This window comes from Miscanthus floridulus, chromosome 2, assembly GCF_019320115.1.
Source record: "Miscanthus floridulus cultivar M001 chromosome 2, ASM1932011v1, whole genome shotgun sequence".
Classification (NCBI taxonomy): domain Eukaryota; kingdom Viridiplantae; phylum Streptophyta; class Magnoliopsida; order Poales; family Poaceae; genus Miscanthus; species Miscanthus floridulus.
In genome coordinates this window covers 98,985,783-99,006,918 of record NC_089581.1, presented here as the reverse complement: position 1 = coordinate 99,006,918, position 21,136 = coordinate 98,985,783, and the positions used below count along the sequence as shown (strand labels likewise).

The window sequence follows — 21,136 nt, the reverse complement described above, 5'->3', positions numbered from 1 at the left end:
ACCTCTCCCCTTAGAAATGGCCACTTTTTAGGGGTCTGAGGTCAAAATCCCAAAAAATGGAGGAGGAGCCGTAGGGAAGAAGGGTGGGTGCGACTGCATTTATAGCCCAGACTTAACCGAGGCGGGCATTATAGGGAAACCGCCTCAGTTAATACTGATTAACAGAGGCGGTTGGCTTAGACCAACCACCTTGGTTAATTCATTAACCGAGGCGGTTATGTTAGGGTGACCGCCACGGTTAATAAGCATTAACCGAGGTGGTTTAGCTACAGTGCCCTCCATGGTTAAGGATTAACCGAGGCGGTTGCTGGCCTGGCTGCCCTGCCTCGAATAACCGAGGCGGGCAACCAGGCTAACCGCCTCGGAGCCTATTTGGTAAATGTTGTGTAAAAGATTTTGTGTAGTAGTGGGGTATGGAGGCTCGCCCTTGGTGTCCATGTGGGTACAGTTGTACATCTATCTTTTCGAAAGCTTTATGTCTTCAGACGTAATTGTTCGGTTATTCTCTCTTCTAGACTCATTATGGTGAGAATGAATGAACTTAGATATGAGATGAATTATAAAGTTCATCACTTCATTGTTGTTCTCAATTGATACATGTAAATATATTTGCTAAGTTGATTCATGAGCATCTCATTTCTTAACGAATGCCATGCTTTTATGCAAGCAAACAACAAATGCCTATTAATCCTTTTACATCCACCAAGTATGTATGTTGGAATAAAGCCTTTGAGTATGAAATGTACTCATGGCGCTGCCGATAAGTTGTTTTGCAAGTACATCAGACTTGATGACCATTTGAGCCAAGCTCAAGTGAAGTCGAGGCGTAGCAGACTGCGGGACGAGCGTCCCCAGAGGGCTGCCGTTACTCTGATGTCAATAATAAAGAGAATGAGAGTAAACTTAGAACGTGGGGTTTTATCAATGAATCACCTAGATACTATTTCAATTTTCCACTTGTATTCAAAAGCAATGATGTAACTTGTTAATTATTTCCAATCGTGTGGTGATCAAGTTATGTGAAGTCTTGATGATTGGTTTGTAGAATGTAACTCTTCTTATTGATCCTGATAATGGAGGTGCAGATGACACTCTCCTAGGGATCAGCGTAGTTGATTTGGCCTAAAGTGGGTCGGTCATGTAGTGGATGACACCCGGTTTAGATAAATTAACAGGACGGACCACCCCACGTGGACCGTGGTGAAAATATATGTCTCTCCATAGATGAGAACGGGAAACTGACATTGGATAGTCTTAATTGGGCTGCCAAAGTCCGTATCAGCATGCATCGTCTCCTTAATCCTTAAGCTTTCAAAGGCGGCCATTGAACCAATAACCGATCTGGCTGCACCTGCATGCAGCGAACGCGATGCCGCCGCCGCGCCAAGCCCGCCTCTCTTCCCGGCCCTACTATTCCGTGGCAGCTGCGGAGCGTAGCAGTAGCACCAGGGGCTGGCTGGCCGTCCGTCGAAACAGGCCCTCCAAGCGGGCGCGGGCGCCGGTCGACACGATCGCGCAAGGCGACGAGGACGGCACGCCGCTCACGGATGAGATCCTCGTCGGCATCTTCGCCGGCTTGCCGGATTTCTCCGATCTGGTCCGTTGCGCGGCCACATGCAAGCGGTGGTGCCGCCTGGTCTCCGGCGAGGCCTCCTTCATCTGCCGCAGTAGGCGCTGCCGGCCCTACGTCCGCAGCCTCGCCCTTGGTTTTTTCTACTTGCACCGCCGAGGCGCCGTGCCACGCTTTGCCGCCACCGCGTCCGCCTCGCGCCGACTCGCCCTTCGGCAGCCCTCGCTGAACGCACTCGTGGAAGGCCTGGACGACGGCCTGTTCGACTCATCTAGACTCGTTGCCTCCCGGAACGGCCTCGTCGTCGTCGAGCTCCAGCGTGGGAAGCACGAGCGGGCACTGAAGCTATGCGTGTGCAACCCAATGACCGGGGAAGTTACTGTCCTCCCGTCCCTCAGCGGCAAGGAAATCGTGCGACCGTATGCTTCTACCATCGTCACCGCCGACGATGACAACGACAACGACGATCGGACTATCGGAGTCACAGCAGGGACTCGCCGAGAGCACAGTCAGATCCATTCTTCAGAGTAAGGATTGAAAAATTTGTTTTCTATTTTTTTTGGGTTGGAATAAAATGGTAATGAATATTTGAACTATTGTATTGTTTGGTCATATTTATTGAGAGAGAATTCTTCAGTCAAGTGAAAGATGATGAGATATCATTAATCTATTTCGAAAAGGAAATCATAGAGTTACATTGTAGTACGTAGCCTCGTTGTTTTCTAATGTTTCTTACTAATTATTTGAGACAGTGGCACTTTGTCATTATGTAGTGACGAAGCCAGAAAAAAATTTAGGAGGAGCTAAACAAAAGAATAGAGGCTTTTTTATCTTCTCTTAATTTTAGCCCCTTCTGCCTAATACATATATGCATAAAATTTTAAGGGAAGATTTAAAGGGGCTACACGTGTCTAGGATCGGTAGGGGGGGCTAGAGCCCCCTAGCCCCACCACGGCTTCGTCACTGTCGTTATATTTAGAATTTGTACTTGCTTATAACTATTGCATATTTACATTGAGAGTTTTACATACGTGGAATACCCAGCTGTGAAATTCTAGCTCCGCCGCTGGATCGGAGTCACGGCAGGGACTCGCCGAGACCACCGTTCTCTTACAACGTGCTGCTCGTGTACTGCCGGCGCGGCTTTACTGCATGCCGGACCTACGTGTCCGACAGCGGCCGGTGGGGCCCGGAGGAAAAGGTGACTGATGCCAGACGTCTGGGCAAAAAGCAGATGGCAGCAATGGCGGCGGGCAAGAGCGTCGTGGTCCACAAGGTGGTGTACTGGCATGCAAAGACCATGGTGTTCGGGCTGCGCCTCGACACGCTGCAGGCACAACACGTGGACATGCCGCCAGTCACCGGAAATGACCCCGCCGGCAACACGCTGTTGGGCGTGTCGCCGGAGGGGAGGCTGCGCGTCGTCCAGGTTGTTGAAATGACATCCTACCCCAGCCCGGCGATGATCAAACGGAGCGTCGCCATTGTCGTGGTCACCGCCCGGAGTGCCACCAACGGCACATGCCTATGGGATCAGCCCGAGCCCCGGCAGGTAATCGAGGTGGTGGGTCGGTTCCTGCCGGCCGAGACGACGTGGATCCAGCTGCAGTGGATGTGCGAAAAGAGCGGGATGGTCTTCTTCACTGCTGGGTGGGACAATGACCAGACAAGTGACGTGTACGCGATGAGCCTCGGCAAGCAAGAGGTGGAGAAGGTGGCGAATCACCATGGAGGTCCTTCTTGGGAGAACTTGCATGGGTACGAGATGGACAGGACGTCATACTTGTCCTCGCTCGCCATGGACGACGATGACCCATGATAGCTGTGATTCTCGATCGATTCATTGATCATGCAAGATGTAACTATTATTTATTTACACAAGTTGTCTAGTGGACATATATCAGATGCAAAGTGCCTTGTACTGGCACATGATTTTTTTTATTAATTAGTTAAATCTGAAATTGAGGATTCCACATCAAATATCTCTCTACCTTGTATATTTCCTCGAAAAGAACGGGGTTGTCTTTTTCACCGCTGGTCAGACAAGTAACGAGGCGTGGTTACAAAATAAACTGATTGCTTTGCCTATTATTGGACCTAATATCTTGCAGCATGTACACAATAACGATGACAGTGCAAAAGAAAAAGAACATGTCATTGTTTGAGGTAAGAGCTCTCTTGATATGCTGAATTTGCCCACCATTGATGCTAATAATGCTATATTAGAACCTTCTCTTGATTAACCTTGGTCACAAATAGATTTTCCTGCTGATTGATGTGATAAAGAAGAGTTGTGTGATAGTGCTATGATTAATCCTGTGTCACAACTTGTGAATGACATTGATTCTTTTGTTTTGGAGCCACACATACTTGTGCTGAATTTTCTTCCCATTGTTACTGAAGGAAAATTTTCTTCCCATGGTTATATCGAATTTGACACTCTGTGTGCTCTAAGTAGTTTGAAGGAAAAAGTTGTATGTGCTGTCACTTTATTGGCAAATATAATTGTAAAGGAGAGTATATGGTGCACCGTGTCGACATTTGTTCAAATCTGAAATATCCTTTTATTGTACAAAAAATATGATCAACTATAAGGCTGCAATAGCTATAATCTTGTCATGGCAAGTTTTCCTAGATTTTTTTAAGAAACAAAGGTATGTCACAAGAAGGGGAGAATTATTGGCTACTGCCTACAATATGTTCTCCAACTAAGGTCAAACCATGGATAGTTTGCTATCAAGAAGGGGAGGATGATAAAGACATATGGCATCTAAAGATATGACCATCAAATACAAGGTGAGCTCGTTTCTATATTTGCATAACAATATAAGTAAGAATTTGATGCTACCTTATGGCGCTATGTACTTTCAATATACTTAGGAACAATCATGAGGATGATGATATGAACTTGGGAAAGATGCTTTCTATGGCCTCTACAATAGATAGGACATGGATACAACATGCACAAGACCGATCTTTGAGTGCAAGCACATCAAAGCCCAACATCGGTTCGCCGAGCTTCATTGGAAAGGGCATAACTCATCCATCTGGACTATGATTGAGGTCATTGAGTAGTTGATGAAAAACCTATTTGATAAGCTTTCAAATGGATTAGTCCCTCATCAATATCATGTCGGCAAGGTCTTCAAATCATCATGACAAGCTATTGTTGTTTCTGCTGGGTACTGTGCACTAGTAGAGAAACTAGCTGTACTCCCGGTTCTCAACCCCCTTCAGTCCCGGTTTTGGAACCGGGAGCACGAATCCAGGACTAAAGGGCCCCTCCTTTTGTCCCGGTTTCACGCCTGAGACTAAAGGTCCATCTTTAGTCCCGGTTGGTGTCGATGAAATATGGTCGGCAGTCTACCTAGGGGTATGCCCAAGGTAGTAGATTATCGACAGACAGATGCGCAAGCTACAAACAAGATGGTGACGCAAGACAAACACAAGATTTTATCCAGGTTCGGCCGCCGTTAAAGGCGTAATACCTACATCCTGCGTCTGATTGTATTGCTGTATGTCAATGAGAGATGTTTTTTAGAGGGGTCCCCTGCCTGCCTTATATAGTCCGGGGGGCAGGGTTATAGATCTGGAAACTAATCCTAACCAGTTACAATTGCCATAGGTGGCCGGACAAGGATTCCTATTCTAACCTACCAGGATCTCATTTGACATCCAAATCTGCCTTGATTCCTTGCGCGGGGCTCTGAACAGATTGGCTGGGCTGCGCATCATCTTCTAACGGGCCAGGCCCTCTGGTCTAGGCCGGCCCTGACCTAGCCGTAAGGGTATAGGGGTTAATACCCCCACAGCTAGTCCCCGAGCGCCATGTATTATGCTGCGACACGTCGTTCGATCTCCTTCGGCTAATGCAATCCGTCTTCATGTCATCTCCAACTGGTTGAAACATTGACCAATCGAATGTGCCAGTACTCTGGTCAGAACAGAGAGTAGTAGACCACGATTATAGTCGAAGATTCCGGTTGTCCAAAGAATGCATGGTGCTCTAAAGAAAAAAGAAAAAGATTTCTTTCCTTATCAAGTGTGCCCACTTGTATTTCTGAAAAGAAATGTAAGTGACCCTTGGACAATAGTAGTTCTAGCCAACAGTCAGAGCGTAGGGGTCGATAAAATAAACACATTCACCGCAAGGTGAAGTGTGCCCACTTAGTCCCCGAGCCTGGTAGTAGGTGACGTAGGCACGTGGTGCCAGGGTCTAAAAAGAATTCCCAGTTAAATTGAGAATCCAATCATCGTACAGGCGATACGAGATGCACCGGCAGGTGCATCGTACCGATGTAGTCCCCAAGCTTGCTGGAAGGCGATGTATGAGCCTTGTAGCAAGGTCTAAATAAAAGCCTCTCAACTGTATGTGAGTATAAATCACATGTAGCCGAGGAGAGCGGTCTCCAAGCAATGTTTGGAGAGTGATCGGGGCAGTCCCCGAGCAAGATAGTGGTCTGGACAGTCCCTGAGCATGAGAGTAGTCGGAACAATCCCCGAGCACGATAGTGGTCTGGGTAGTCCCCGAGCACGATGGTGGTCTAGGTAGTCCCCGAGCACGATGGTGGTCTGGACAGTCCCCGAGCACGATGTGGTCTAGGCAGTCCCCGAGCATGATGTGGTCTGGACAGTCCCTAAGCACGAGAAGTGCAGCGAAAATCCATATGCCACTTGTGCTATTATCTTTTGTATTTATGTAATTACTTGCCCTATTAAGTCCAATCTGACATGTCTGGTTAAAAAAGTAGACGGTATAGCACGTCATACTGCCTTCTTGTCTTTTCAAGCAAACAGTTGCGTGGCACTTGTAAGTAGGTGCGTCAGCGTGGGCCCCCTCACACTGGTAACGAAGAGGCGCATACACTGATAACGAAGAGGCACATATATTGGCATAGATCTCAAGGCTGTGAAAATAACCATCTCCGGCGCATGCGCATGTCTCCCAAGAATCTCGGGCAGACGAAACGGCGAGGTCTCTTGGTTAAATACAGTATAGAATTGGAAGTTACTTTTTACTGAACCCCATTTCCATTCACAGCCGCAGCCTTCTTCTTCCTCTTGCCAACCCTAATACCCCCGAAATCACCACCAATCAATCCTCCATAGTTTCCTCGTTCATCAGCAAGGCCAGATTCATGGCAAAAAGTGACGCACAGAAGAAAGCAGGAGTCATGGCAAAGGAGTGGTGGAAATCGAGAAGCAATGAGCAGACCATTGAAGACCTCGTCGCCATGGGAGTACTCCACAACAAGGAGCTTGTAGGATGGCGTGCGCCAGGGGGCGAAGGGTACCCCGATCCACAACCAGGTGAGATCGTGGTGTTTGAAGACTTCTTTAAGCGGGGATTTGGGGTTCTGGTACATCCTTTCCTTCAAGGCCTCTGTCTGTACTATGAGATTGAGATTTGCAATCTACATCCCAACTCGATTCTGCTTGTCTCTACCTTCATTCATCTTTGCAAAGGATATGGCGGCTTCCAGCCCCATTTTGACTTCTTTCGCCATCTTTTTTATCTGCGGAAGAAAGGAAGCGGCGGCTCGAAGATAGCCGGAGGTGTGTACCTCAACCTCCGTGACGGGATGAAGGCCCAGTACCTACACTGCCCATGGAACACATCGCTTGATGACTGGTACAAGAAGTGGTTCTACATCCATGAAGAGCCGAACATGATCACACTGTGCGACATGGGGTTCATTCCAGAGAAGAGGACCAGCTGGTCAGAGAAGCCCGAGCACCTAGAACAGATTCTAGAAATACTTGGGATGATCCCATGGAAGAAACTGGATGGTCCGAGCATGGTCGGGAGCTTCATCAGCCAAAGTATCCAGCCCTACCAGAGGAGGGTACATCTCGGCTACGAGTACCAAGGTAGCGCCGACCCAACGAGAACGAGGTAGGAGGCGCTTGACAAGATCAAAGTCAGAGCCAGAATTGGAGAGCTATTTAACTTAGCTGATCCAAATTATGTTAGATTGAGCGACATCGAGCATGCTTTCAAGCTTGCCCAGCCTCCCCCAAAGGTAACTCATCTTGCCTTGTACCCGTAGTCTCATATTGTAGTAGAAACTTACTATGTGATCTCCTATTTTTTTTTCTAGATTAATAGTCAGGATAGAGCGACAGTGTTTGTGTTGCCACCCCCTGGTGTAGATTGGCCGCAAGTTGCTGACTCAACCACCTAGACTAGCGTCGGGGGCGAGGACGTCGACTGGGCCGTGCTCGGAGTTGGAGAGGAGGTAGCGGCCAAAGCTGCTGGTAAGCGGCCGGTGGCTAGCAAGTGTCGTCAGGCGATCTTGACTTTGTCGGACGACGACACAGAGGATGCAGACATCTTTCGACTCGTCCCTCAAAAGAGGAGGAGGCAACTGGAGTCGATGGAGCAAGGTGGCTCCTCCATGCTGGTGGGACTCACATCGCCGACCACTGCAGCACAGAGGACAAGCGGCGGAGGGGTCGAGCACCAAGCCCCGATGTCAGTGCTAGATGTAGAGGGAGACCAGGTGTCACCCGCATAGCATGTGGAGCAAGCACGGCCGAAGAGATGCACCTTCGCCACATCATTCTGCGCTTCCAACATGTAAGTATTTGTAACCTTGATGTAAGCTTGCAATTTATATTGATTACGGTTGCCTTCTGAACTTATCTCGGATATACTAGTTCGGCATCCACCAAAAATCCAGACCAACTAGCCGGGAGCGGCGTGGCTCCGCCAGCAATTTCAGAGAAGACTACCCAGCAGCCGGCCATGGAGGAAACCACAGCAGAAGGTCCATCGGAGCCTCAGCACACAAGCAGCCAGACAATAGCCCCCGAGCAGGTGGTCGAGGGAAGAGCCGAGCCAAGCACAAGTGCTCTGAGCACCAACCCTGCTGAGGGCAACACCTTAGCACCAAGAGTAACGGAACAGATTGAGGAGCAGTGGCCAGAGGTGATAGCACAGAGCATGTTTATCGATGTTGCAGCCCATGGAAAGGCCATAGTGATCGCAGGAGCTGCCAACTCTGGACCAGCACCGATACCCGAAGAGGAGGCTGAAGAGGACAAAGTAGAGGAGGTCCTGGCCTGTCCATAGGACAAGCGACAACATGTATATGTGTCGCACTAGCGGAATGACCAATGGGTTGTTCATGAGGAAATCCTAGAGGTCGAAGAGACCAAGAAGGTTGAACAAGCGGCAAAATGACTAGTGACAGAGGTCCAGGTATGTTTTGCTTCATCACTTGATCTTGCTGTGTAGTCAAACTTTCTTACTTAGCTTTTTGCACATAGGACTTAATGAAGACCGCAAGGTACCATAAGAAGTGCTTCGACCAGATCGAGGGGATCACTGCAAGCAATAAAGAGCTGGCGGCAGAGGTGGAACGCTTGCGCCACCAACTTGAAGCCGCCAATCCTGAGAGGATAGAGCAAGAGTCCCAGAACTAGAACCTGGTCGTCCAGCTCAGTAACAAAGAGTAGGAAAGAACAAGTAAGTAGTCACTTTATCATAACGAGTGCATGACAAGTGTTGTTGCGTTGTTGGTAGTAATAGCTGTAGTGCAGGCTTAGAAGCGAAGTGGTCCGTCTCTGAGAAGAGAAAAGTCATGCGGTCGTAGAGTGTGATCACTTGAAGGAGGACAACAGAAAACTGGCGCACGACTAGTCGCAGCTCTAGGACCACATGACCAAGATGAAAGAGGAACTAAAAAGTAAGTTTTTCAAACCCCTTTGCTCACTTTTGTTGCCCGCCTTATCTTGTCGTGGTATGACGTTGTAATAGCTTGTGCGGTTTGCAGTTGTGAAAGTTAATGCCAAGAAGCATCTGGAGGCCATGATAAAAGATCATGATGGCTAGAAGGCGCAGTGCCAAGAGATCACCAAGGATCGAGACACATGGAAAAACCAATGCCAGGAAGTGGCAACGGGCATTTTGCCGGTCCTCAACCTTATTGACCCAGCGCTTACAGAGGACGTGCCCAGGACGCCATAGCTCAGACTGGTCGATAGATGCCGAAAGGCATGGGGATGGTTCTAGGAGTTCATGAAGGAGGTGGATGAGTACACAGGCACACATGTGCTAAGCATGGTGCGTGCTCACTACCCTTTGATCGATCTCAAGCGCCTAGAGGCTAGATACCCGAAAGAGGTAGATCCAGACAAGGCTGAGGAGGTTCGGATGACCCAGCTGGACTTGTCGGCAAAAATAATTGGCGACATTAACATGTGTGGAGGCAGGACAGCACTTGTATAGGGTACGCCATCAACAAGTCAGCTGGAAGCGCCATCAGTTTTGAGCCAACCGACGAAGCCTACGGTCTCGACCAGCCAGGCATCGGTGGGGCCATCTTCTTTAGCTCGACCAGTACTAGAGTCCCCAAGATTCGAGCATGATGCTAGGCCTAGCGAGCAGCAAGTGCCGCGTGCCCCGACCAGCCAATAGGATAGGCTATAGCTATAGAAGAAGATGTAGTTGTGTTATTGTAAACTTAGACCTTTTTAGGCAAGCTTGTAATAATGTAACTGTATATCAGCATAAGCTTGTTTGTTTTGTGGAAAACGTATTTAAGCTTGGATCTTGTATTGGTGTAACTAAGTGAGAACATGTTAGCGTTCTATTTAGTTGTACCAGTTTAGTTGACATGTCATCCTGACAGGTTTGTATGGCCCTGGTTTGTCCTATGGTCGGAGTGTGAGGTGCGTAGCCTGTGCACACGTAGACGCAGACAAGTCAAACCAAAGGGGACCTGCCGATCACCCATAGCATAGAGAGTAGATCCCATGCACACGTTGGAAGGAACCAGAGACAGGGCCTGCTCCAAAAACCTAGGAAGGAATGGTGGTCGGTTTTGACTAGTTGAGTTAGGATAACAATAGACTTCAAAGTGACACATTAGAGTGGTCGGAGAAATCATAATAGCTTTATTGAATTAAGTTGAAAGTACAAGAGGAGTACATATCTTAGTAGTTAAGCATAGAAACGCCTAAGCTTGTCGATGTGCCATGAATTGGATACATCTGTACCGTCCAGGTGAGCTAACCTGTAAGACATTGGTCATGTAACCTCCTTGATCATGAAGGGCCCTTCCCATGGAGTTGCGAGTTTGTGGACACTAGCCTGATTCGTCTTCCACTTTAGGACCAGGTCCCCAACCATGAAGAACCGCTCCTTAATGTTCTTGTTGTAGTACCTGCATAAAACAGCAAAGTATTTGGCTGTACGCATGCAAGAATCGAGCCGCTTCTCTTCTGCACTATTTACTTCTAGCTCCCGCACTTCATTGGCCTTGTCTTCGTTGAAGTTCTCTACTCGTGCTGATCTGAAGGCTATATCTACTAGGAGCGCTGCCTCAGCACCGTAAACCATAAAGTATGGTGATACACCGGTGTTGCGACTGGGCTGGGTTCTGAGGCCCCAGACCACAGCTGGTAACTCTTTGAGCCATCTTCCAGGAGCTTTGTCATTTTCTCTATACATCCTCTTCTTAAGTGCGTCCAAGATCATACCATTTGCTCGCTCGACCTGTCCATTAGCTCTTGGGTGCGCCACCGAGACGTATTTTACTACTATGCTCCTTTCATCGCATAAGTCCCAAAAAGCATTCCTAGTGAACTGAGTACCTAGATCAGTGATGATGCTGTTGGGTATGCCGAAGTAGTGGATGACCTGGTCGATGAACGTCACAGCCTTTTCAGAAGATGCCTGTACCAGAGGCATGTACTCTATCCACTTAGAAAATTTATTGATCAGGAAAAAGACACATGTGAATTTCCTAGGAGCCGGCTTGAAGGGCCCGATCATATCCAGTCCCTAGCATGCGAAGGGCCAAGAGGCTAGTATTGTCTGAATCTCATGTGCTGGTACATGGATTCTCTTGGTGAAGAACTTACAACCCTCACAATGGTAGACTAGCTTCTCTGCATCGGCTATGGCGGACGGCCAATAGAACCCTGCTCAGAAAGCCTTACCAACCAGCATTCTTAAGGCCGCGTGGTTGCCACAGGAGCTAGAGTGGATTTGGTCTAGAAGATGTTCACCATCCTCCTGGGTTATACACTTCATCAAGATTTCCTCCTTTGCATTTTTGCGCCACAATTTGCCATCAACGAGCAGATACTACTTACTACGACACATCAGGCGTTCATTTTCTGTTCGATCAGTGTAACCGTTACCATCTATCAGGTACTTGATGAAAGGTACTCTCTAGTCAGGCTCCTTAGTGGTCGGAGGTGGTTCGATGGTGTTTGACGTCGAAACCATAGCCACCAAAAGCTGGTCTGGAGGCTTGTCAACCATGGGATCTTCCTCTTCGATGGAAGGCGTGAGCAGGTCTTGAACGAATACGCCATGTGGGACTATAGCTCGGGATGATCCTAACTTTGACAGCACATCTGCTGCTTGATTTTTGTCCTAGACCACATGTGTGTACTTGATGCCATAGAACTTGCTTTCTAGCTTTCTGATCGATTTGCAGTATGCATCCATCTTTTTGCTAGTTGTATCCTAGTCCTTATTGAGTTGGTTGATGACCAGGGCTGAGTCTCCATAGACATAGAGACATTTGACGCCGAGCTCGACCGCAATGCACAGACCATGCAAGCATGCTTCGTACTCGGCGGCGTTATTAGACACCGAGAAATAAATCCTGAGGATGTATCAAAGCTGCTCCTTGGATGGTGACACGAAAAGGACTCCTGCTCCTACGCCATCAATGTTGAGAGAGCCATCAAAGTACATCTTCCAATACTCATCAGGCCCCTGAGAGGCAGGTGTGCTTAAGTCTATCCACTCGACAATGAAATCGACAAGTGCCTGAGACTTGATTGTAGTGCGGCTTGCAAATTCCAAGGAGAAAGGGCATAGCTCCATTGCCCATTTGACGATGCGCCCATTCGCATTCTTATTGTGAATGATGTCTCCCAGAGGGTACTCGGTCATGACCACCACACGATATCCGTCAAAGTAATGTTTCAACTTTCGGGATGTTATCAATATGGCGTAGATCAGTTTCTGGACCTGTGGGTACCTGGTCTTGGATTCATTGAGTACCTCACTAATGAAATAAATTGGTCGTTGTACCTTGTAGACGTGGCCGGGCTCATCGCGCTCGACCACCATGGCAGTGGAGACCACTCGATTAGTTGCTACAATGTAAAGTAGGAGAGTTTCGTCTTCTCTAGGAGCAGTGAGGACCGAAGGTGATGTAAGGTATTGTTTCAGCTGTGTGAAGGTAGTGTCTGCTTCCTCCAACCACTCAAACTTCTTGGATGCTTTGAGCAGCTTAAAAAATGGTAATCCTTTTTCGCCTAATCTTGATATGAAACAACCGAGGGCAGCCATGCATCCAGTAAGCTTCTGAACATCCTTCACCTTTTTGGGTGGCTTCATATCCAAGATAGCTTTGACTTTCTCTAGGTTAGGGCATATGCCGTCATGACTGACGATGTTGCCAAGTAGTATACCAGAAGGAACACCAAAGATGCACTTCTTTGGGTTTAATTTCCATTGGAATGTATTAAGGGCTGCAAAGGTGTGTTTGAGGTTGTCAACAAGGGTACATGCTTCCTTGGTTTTGACAACTACGTCATCAACATAAGCCTCGACAAGATTGTCTTTTATCTCATCTTTGAGGCTAGCCTGTATGGCGCGTTGGTTGGTAGCCCTGGCATTCTTGAGTCCGAACGACATCGTTGTGTAGCAGTAAGCGCCGAAAGGCGTGATGAAGGATGTCTTGATCTGGTCGTCCTTTTTGAGAGCGATCTGGTGATAACCAGAGTAGCAATTGAGAAAGGAAAGCAGTTCACAACTGGCGGTTGAATCTATGACCTCGTCTATGCAAGGTAAGCCAAAGGGGTCTTTAGGGCAGTGTTTGTTGAGATCAGTGTAATCAATGCACATTCTCCATTCATTATTCTTTTTGCGTACAAGAACCGGGTTGGCTAACCACTCTGGATGATACACTTCTTTGATACATCTGGCTGCCAAAAGCTGTGTAACTGCTACCCTAATCGCCTCCTTCTTGTCGTGAGCGAACCGTTGTAGCTTCTGCTTGATGGGTTTGGCCTTGCCATTGACATTCAAGGAGTGCTCAATCAAGTTCTGAGGTACATCGGGCATGTCGATAGGTTTCCATGCGAACACACTCACATTGCTCCTCAAGAACCTAACAAGCGTGTCTTCCTATTTAGGATCCAGGTTGGCCTCGATAAGGGCTATTTTGCTAGGATCACCATCGACCAGTTGGATCGCCTTGTGCTCCTTGGACTTGATGTTCTTATGTGGAGCCTCAAGCTCTAGGATCTCCAGGTGGTTAGCTGAGGTCTTCTTGGCATCAAGCATGGTCTCAGCCATGCGAATAGAGAGGTCATGAGCCTCTGCTATTTTGAAGCTGTCGTCCTCGTAGGTATAAGCTACGTATACGTTGCCCCTGAGAGTTAGAACCCCTTTCTTAGTAGGCATCTTGAGCACCAAATACCTGTAGTGAGGTATGGCCATGAATTTGGTGAGCGATGGTCGACCAAGGATAGCATGGTAGGTGCCATCGAAGTCAGCGACCATGAAGTTGATGTAGTCGATGCGGAAGTGGTCCGGGGTACCAAACTGCATAGGTAGCGTGATCTGCCCAAGAGGTGTAGAGCTCTATCTAGGAAGGACACCCCAGAACTGTGCCTCGTATGGTTTGAGATCTGACTGGGTTATCTTCAGGGCTGGCAGACTATTCTTGAACAGTATATCGATGGAACTGTCGCCGTCAATCAGCACTCTGTCAAACTAAACCTTGTTGATACAAGGATCGAGGACCAGGGGAAAACATCCTGGCTTAGGTATTGCAGCCCATTGGTCCTTTCTACTGAAGGAGATCTTGCGGTGAGACCAAGGAGGGAGCCATGGATCAGCGATGAGGTTGTCGGTGTTGGCCACGTTCAAGCAGGCGCGGGCGAGCAGCTTGCATTCTCATTTGGTCTCGATGGACACTTTGCCTCCAATGATGGTGTGGACACGATCGGTTGGCTTGACTTACTTGTGACGGGGACCTATGTCTTCATCATCGTTGTCTTCGTTGCGCTGTTCCCCTATGTCGTTTGGCTTGTCGGACGTATCCGGAGCCTATTGACGCGTGTAGATAGACTTGAGAACGCGGCAATTTTCCCTAGTATGGTATTACTTGGGGTGGAGCTGGCAGGGTTCTTTCAATGCTTTGGCATAGTCTTCTTCGTAGTTACGACGTCTGCCACCTTTCTTAACGGTATTGACCTCATCGTCGTCTTCCCGAGCACGCTTGCCCCTGTAATCATCACGGCAATTACGCCGCTGATTACACTAGTCGCGGTGGTCGCAGGGGTCATTGCACTGGTTGTGGTGATCAAAATTGTCATTCCGACCACGGTTGCTGCGGTAGTCGTCGCGATGTGGGGGGTGGTCGGAGCGTGGAACCCTTGCTGCTTCTTCGATGATTATCTTTTTAGCATCATCAGCATCCACATATTTCTTGGCAGTGGCTAGGAGCGTTGTGACTGATTCAGGTCTCTTGTAAAGGAGCTTGTCCCGTAGGGCATCGTGGAAGCGGAGACCAGTAATGAAAGCCTCGATTGCCTCATTATAAGAGATTGATGGGACCTTGATGCGCATCTCAGAGAAACGCCGGACGTACTCACATAGTGGCTCATCTTTCCGGTCTCAAATCCGCTGTAGATCATTTTTGTTGCTGGGTTACTCGCAAGTAGCAATGAAGTTGTCGATGAAAGCTTGCTTGAGCTCTTGCCAAGAATCAAAGTAGTTCGCCGGCAAGCTGACCAGCCATTGGTGACCTGCATGGCCAACAGCGACTGGGAAGTAGTTAGACATGACATGCTCATTAGCCATGGCTGATCTGCATGTAGTTTCATAGAGCATGACCCATAATTCGGGGTTCTCCTTGCCGTCGTACTTCTAAAGTTTCTCGAGCTTGAAGTTCTTGGGCCATATGACTTGGCGAAGGTGCGGAGTAAACTGCTTCAACCCTGGAGGGCCATGGTAGTATCATATTCCATACGATGACAGCTTTCATGGGATGCACGATCGTTGGCTCTTTGGCTGATGCGATCGCACAGATCACGTTCTCTGAGGTAATGGTGGAGGTCGTTATTGCCATCACGGTGATCTCGGTTGCCACCCTGATTAATCCTGCGACCGTGGTTATCGCGGCGATTATCATGGTTGTCCCAGTGGTTGTCATCCTAGAAGTTGCGGCGGTTGTCATCCCGACCACCATCATGGCCACCGTTTCCGTCTTGATGGTTGTCTGATGGGACATTGTTGTGCGAGCCACACTGGTTGGGTGGTTGTGAGCAACTGGAGTACTGGCGGCTGTGGCTTGATTTGACTGAGATAGATGGAGCTCGGGCTTGATTTACAATCTCTGCGGTCTGGGCCATAGCAGCCGTCAGGTAAGCTTGTATATCATCATGAACTGCCTATGTTTCTGGGGTGTTGGGTAGTCATTGCATTGTTGCCATAGCAACAGCTACATTGGCGCTTGGAGTCCTGAAGACCTGCTTGTCCCCCACCTTATCAAAGGCATTGTTAAGGTCGCGTGGCTGGACCCTTATGCATCAGGCCTCCTCTTCTGCCTTGGCTTCAATTTGTCGGCGATTAAACCGATCAATATTGCGTGCTTCGTGTGCTAGCCTTTCTTGTTCTGTTTCGCCGACTACCGGTGGTTCATCATTACTGACAACATTGATCAAGTCTCCTCGCCATGGTGGGAAGGATGGGAATCACGGGAATCCCGGGGCGTGGTCTGGGATATCTAGATCGTATTCAACGCCTTCATCGTCATGATGCTAGAGCTCAGTATGAACGGAGACATTAGATGCGATGCCAGACGAGGAGCTTGAGCCACCCTCTTGAACTGTGTGGATCGATCCTTCTTGATAATCCTCAGTTCGGACCATGTTGACAAAGTTGCACAGGCCGTAGGGCTGGACCTGGTGGTTTTCCATCGAGGCTTCGTACTTGGAGAGCCGGAGACCCATCGTAGGGGCTAGCCGGTAATGAACGGAGTGCCCTTCAGGAGTAGATGTGACCACAAGATCTGTACCGAGTCATGCAGGACGACTGGCCAGAGCTAGTCGAGTAGATCTGTTGTGGGTAGTAGTTACCTGCTCATTAGGTTGACTTTGAATCAAACTTACCAGAGCCAGGGTTTTGGCAAGTTTGGTGTCGACCCGATCGATGGAGTCGAGCAAGTCAGTGTTGTCGATCTGTCTCCTTTTGTAGCGAGGAAGCGAATGATGGGTTGTCGGCGTGGCTGAAGACGACGCTGGCGTGGTCAGAGCCAGATCCACCATGGTCAGAGCTAGATCCATTGTGGTCGGAGCCAGATCCACCATGGTCGGAGCCGTAGCCGATGCAGGTGAAGCAGTGGTCGGTGCAGATTAAACCTGCACCTCCTCCGGGGTCATGGCGATGAAGTCGTTGGAGCCAGTGGTTCAGGTGATCTGGCCGATGGTGAACGTGAGGCCGTTCAGCGTAGCCATGGAACCGGGGATGATGACCATCTTGTTTGCCTAGAGAGCAGTACGTATACCCCCTACCTGGCGCACCATTGTCGACGAAATATGGTCGACAGTCTACCTAGGGGTATGTCTAATGTAGTAGATTATCGGCAGACAGATACGCAAGCTACAAACAAGATGGTGATGCAAGACAAACACAAGATTTTATCCTAGTTCGGTCACCGTTAAAGGCATAATACCTACGTCCCGCATCTGATTGTATTGCTATATGTCAATAAGAGATGTTTTTTAGAGGGGTCCCCTGCCCGCCTTATATAGTCCGGGGGGCAGGGTTACAAATCTGGAAACTAATCCTAACCAGTTACAATTGCCATAGGTGGCCGGACAAGGATTCCTATTCTAACCGACCAGGATCTCATTTGACCTCCAAATCTGCCTTGATTCCTTGCGCGGGACTCCGAACAGATTGGCTGGGCCACGCGTCATCTTCTAATCGGCCAGGCCCTCTGGTCTAGGCCGGCCCTGGCCTAGCCGTACCAATCAAGGCTAAAGAGGCCTCCCGGCCTAGCCACGTGGGCCAGCCCTTTAGTCCCGGTTGGTATTACCAACCGGGACTAAAGGTTTTCATTTTTTTTCATTTTTTGTTTCTATTTTCAATTGATGATTCGTTTTGGTTTTCGAATAAGTTTTCGAATACGCATTCTACGTTGCTAATAATATACGTATTCTACACGTTTATAATGTTCGAACATTTTGTACAAACTAAAGCATGAAACTAACGTATATATTATATGCATATATATATTGTATGTTATTTTATGTACATATAATATGTATATATATATATTATAAATAAAGCTTGCATTGTATATTCTATCATATTCTTGGCATACCAAATTCACTCCATCTGGTTTGGCTTCCATGTTTCGTTCACGTCATTGTAGAACTCACCGGCGGGGTTTAGGACCTGGTCATTAAGAAATCCTGCTATGGTCTCTTGAATTGCTTTCAGTTGGTCATGTCGTATGACTTTTTCCTTCAACCATAGAGTCTTCAATAAAAGTTAAAGGAAAAGTATTAATATATATATGTGTGTGTTGGTCACGTGATTACTTATATATATGAGCAATAAAAGAAATTGTGAATATATGAATATATTTATATAACATGCTTTGAGGTTCTCTTCAGGAGTTATTTTTTAGTACGCCATGATGAACTCGCAAACATAGTATCCGCAGTAGTTGTTCCCCTGTTCTTGCCTCAGAACCCACTTTTACGAGAAAAAAGATCCGGTGAATTGAAAGCATGCATGGTGTTAATTGAATTATATATATATATATATATATATATATATATATATATATATATATATAAATGTAGCTAGTACTTACTTTGTGTACGATTGCATCCAGTGGCGCTTTGGAATGTTTCATGTGGTGTTCCTCAATCAAACTTTTCCAAACACTATGCCCAAAAAAATAAAAAATTAATTTGGTCTTTAATAATTGTTGCAGTTAAGAGATCGGGGTATATATAGTTGCTAGAGAGACCAAATTACCCTTGGATAATATCTATGATGTCTTGGTACTCTGTTTGCTCTTTTCTTAATGAGTCTAAAATGCTCAACCGACTATTGGCCATATCGATGACCATCAATATCCAGTGATTGCTGCATATGTTTTTATACATAAATATGATCGACATTAACTAGAGTCAACATATATATATGGGAGATAGCTTAGCTAGTAAGCAAATAACTGAAAAAAATATCCATATGATCGACATTAATTATTTAACACTCACTTGAAGTTGTAGGGGAAGAGTATGACCTTGTTTTGTTGGTTCACTAAGAACCTCATGAGATTTTTCTCGAGTTCAGCTTTCCATTGAGGCGGGGGATTAGGGTATTTGAATACGACATTTGGATCAACGAAACCAACATCATTATCTTTTCTCTTTCTGAGTTCTGTCATCTCATATCTGCATATATAAAAAATATAGTGTGAGGATATATAATTTATATATATACATATAGCTTTATATATATACATTGTAATAGTAGAAAATAATCACACTTACAGACAATAGCAGCTAATGAGACTTTTGTCGAGAGAGTCCAGGTGGCATAGTTGGTGTAATTCTAAAAACTCGACATATATAATGTCATCGCCACGGAAGTAATGTTGGTTTCTAACTCTGACAGAAACAAAGGTCTCTCCCCGTTTACACGCCGCCATATACCACTTGTTTAGCAGGTACATTTGCGTATCCAGTTCACCTAAGGCCTCAGGGTTGTATAGACTCTTTCCATGTTCAAATTTCTTCCAAGGATTCACTTTTGGAGCAGATGGTCCTTCAGCGAGCACTTGGGCAAGGTCCAAACCGGTATCCTCATAAAACCGAGCCAAGTCCTCAAAATCGACATCCGGTACGTCTAAGTCTGAACGATATTCATTACGAATGACAAGAGGGGGGACTGATTGTTGTGATTGTTGTCCAAGTTGTGCAACACCTTTCTCTGCTCTAGTCTTTTTCTGCTTCGCCTCAAATGACTTGGTGAGAGAGCAGTTGTAGTCCGATTTTGGCAGGGTCTTTTGAGATTCCCGCCTTTTCTAGTCTACCTTCTTTCTTAGAAGATCTAGAGATAGGTAGAAGTACGGTTTCTCCGAATTCTCCCTCGCTTCTCATTGCTTTCTTACTTTTTTGAAGAAACTGCTCACATCTTTTTGTACTACAACATTTAATTCCTTTTCACTTTTCTCGTAAGGCAGTTTTTAGGGAATAACTGGATTAGAGGAGGCTTTCTTCTTTGCCGGCTGGTGGGCCAATGGCTTCATTTGCGGGGCGGACCTCTTAGGAGCTGGCTGCTTCTTGGTCATGAAGGGAGCCAGGGCAGCCGTTGGAGACCTCCTTGGAGGCGTTGGAGACCTCCTTGGAGGTGGCGGCAGCAGCGGCGTTGCATAATCATTGCCCGGAGCACTATGATGATCTGGAGATTGAATAATTGGACTTAGGTTGGCGGAGGCACTGCTGTGTGAGTACAAAAAAGAATAATTAGGTATAAGAAATTGTTAATATTAATCATGCATGTCAATAGGAAATTAGTGAAAAAATTGTTTCGTTCACTTTTGTCCGCACCTATTGTCTGGCAGTTGAGGAAGCGGCGGTGGACTAGAGACCCCGAGAATAATGATGTAGCGCTTGCGCCATAGTATAAATGTCTTCTCTGCTTCTCCTAGAGTCTTCTCCCCATCACCTCCTGGAATGTCAAGAGCCAGATCACTAAAACCTTTGTTAACTCTATCCACTGAGACGCTAACATATCTAGGTGGTATTATTGCCCCATGGAGTCTTTGTGTCTTGGTAGGATATGGAGGAGAAAAAACACCGAGGGCCACCATGATTGTGGCATTCCCTTTTGGAATATGTAGCTCACATGATGTAAGCGGTGTAGTGATGTCATCCACGGGAAAACGTAGCATTGCGTCATCTTGATTTGGCAACTTCGTGGAAGCACATCTGCTTTTCAACTGATCAGGGGGGCTAATATTAATGTTGATTCCTAGATTTGATGCCTACCTTTGGGCACTCATTGCTATTTGCACTTGCTTTATGATTTCGTCCTGCATTCTAGCTTGCATGTCTTTTTCGCGCTCCTGTGCTTGAAGCAACGCCTCTCGTGACTCACGAACATATTCCTCCAACCTGCTGATCTGCGCTGCTTCCTCATCCTTCCTTCTCTGCCAGCTTCTGTAGGTATCTCTGTTGTTAGGGAAACCATGCTCTCAAGAAATGTTCCGTCCTAAACCTCTTGTTTGGCCACTATGTTCAGCAGTCCCAATGGCATACGTCAGTTCATCCTTCTCTCTATTGGGCCTGAACGCACCAATAGCTTTAGCTTCTAGAGCATAAGAAAATCTTTGTGTTGCTCTTTTGAGTTTTGGGCCATGAACCAGTTTCCCGGTCTCTAGGTCCAGTCTTCCCCCATGAGCAAAAAACCAATTCTTCACGCATTTGGGCCAATTGAGTGATTCTGATGTGATACCCTTGGCAAGAATGTCCACTTCCATTTTTTTCCACTTAGGAATG

General features: G+C 47.1%; 1 protein-coding gene across 1 annotated transcript; it reads left to right on the top strand.

The window, feature by feature from the left end:
* The first annotated feature begins 1,369 nt into the window (after positions 1-1,369).
* On the top strand, positions 1,370-3,536 carry LOC136539255 (uncharacterized). Its single transcript, XM_066531191.1, has 2 exons — positions 1,370-2,097; positions 2,615-3,536. Exons 1-2 carry the CDS (start codon positions 1,370-1,372, stop codon positions 3,387-3,389), a joined length of 1,503 nt encoding a protein of 500 aa, XP_066387288.1. The 3' UTR covers positions 3,390-3,536.
* Positions 3,537-21,136: the final 17,600 nt, after the last annotated feature.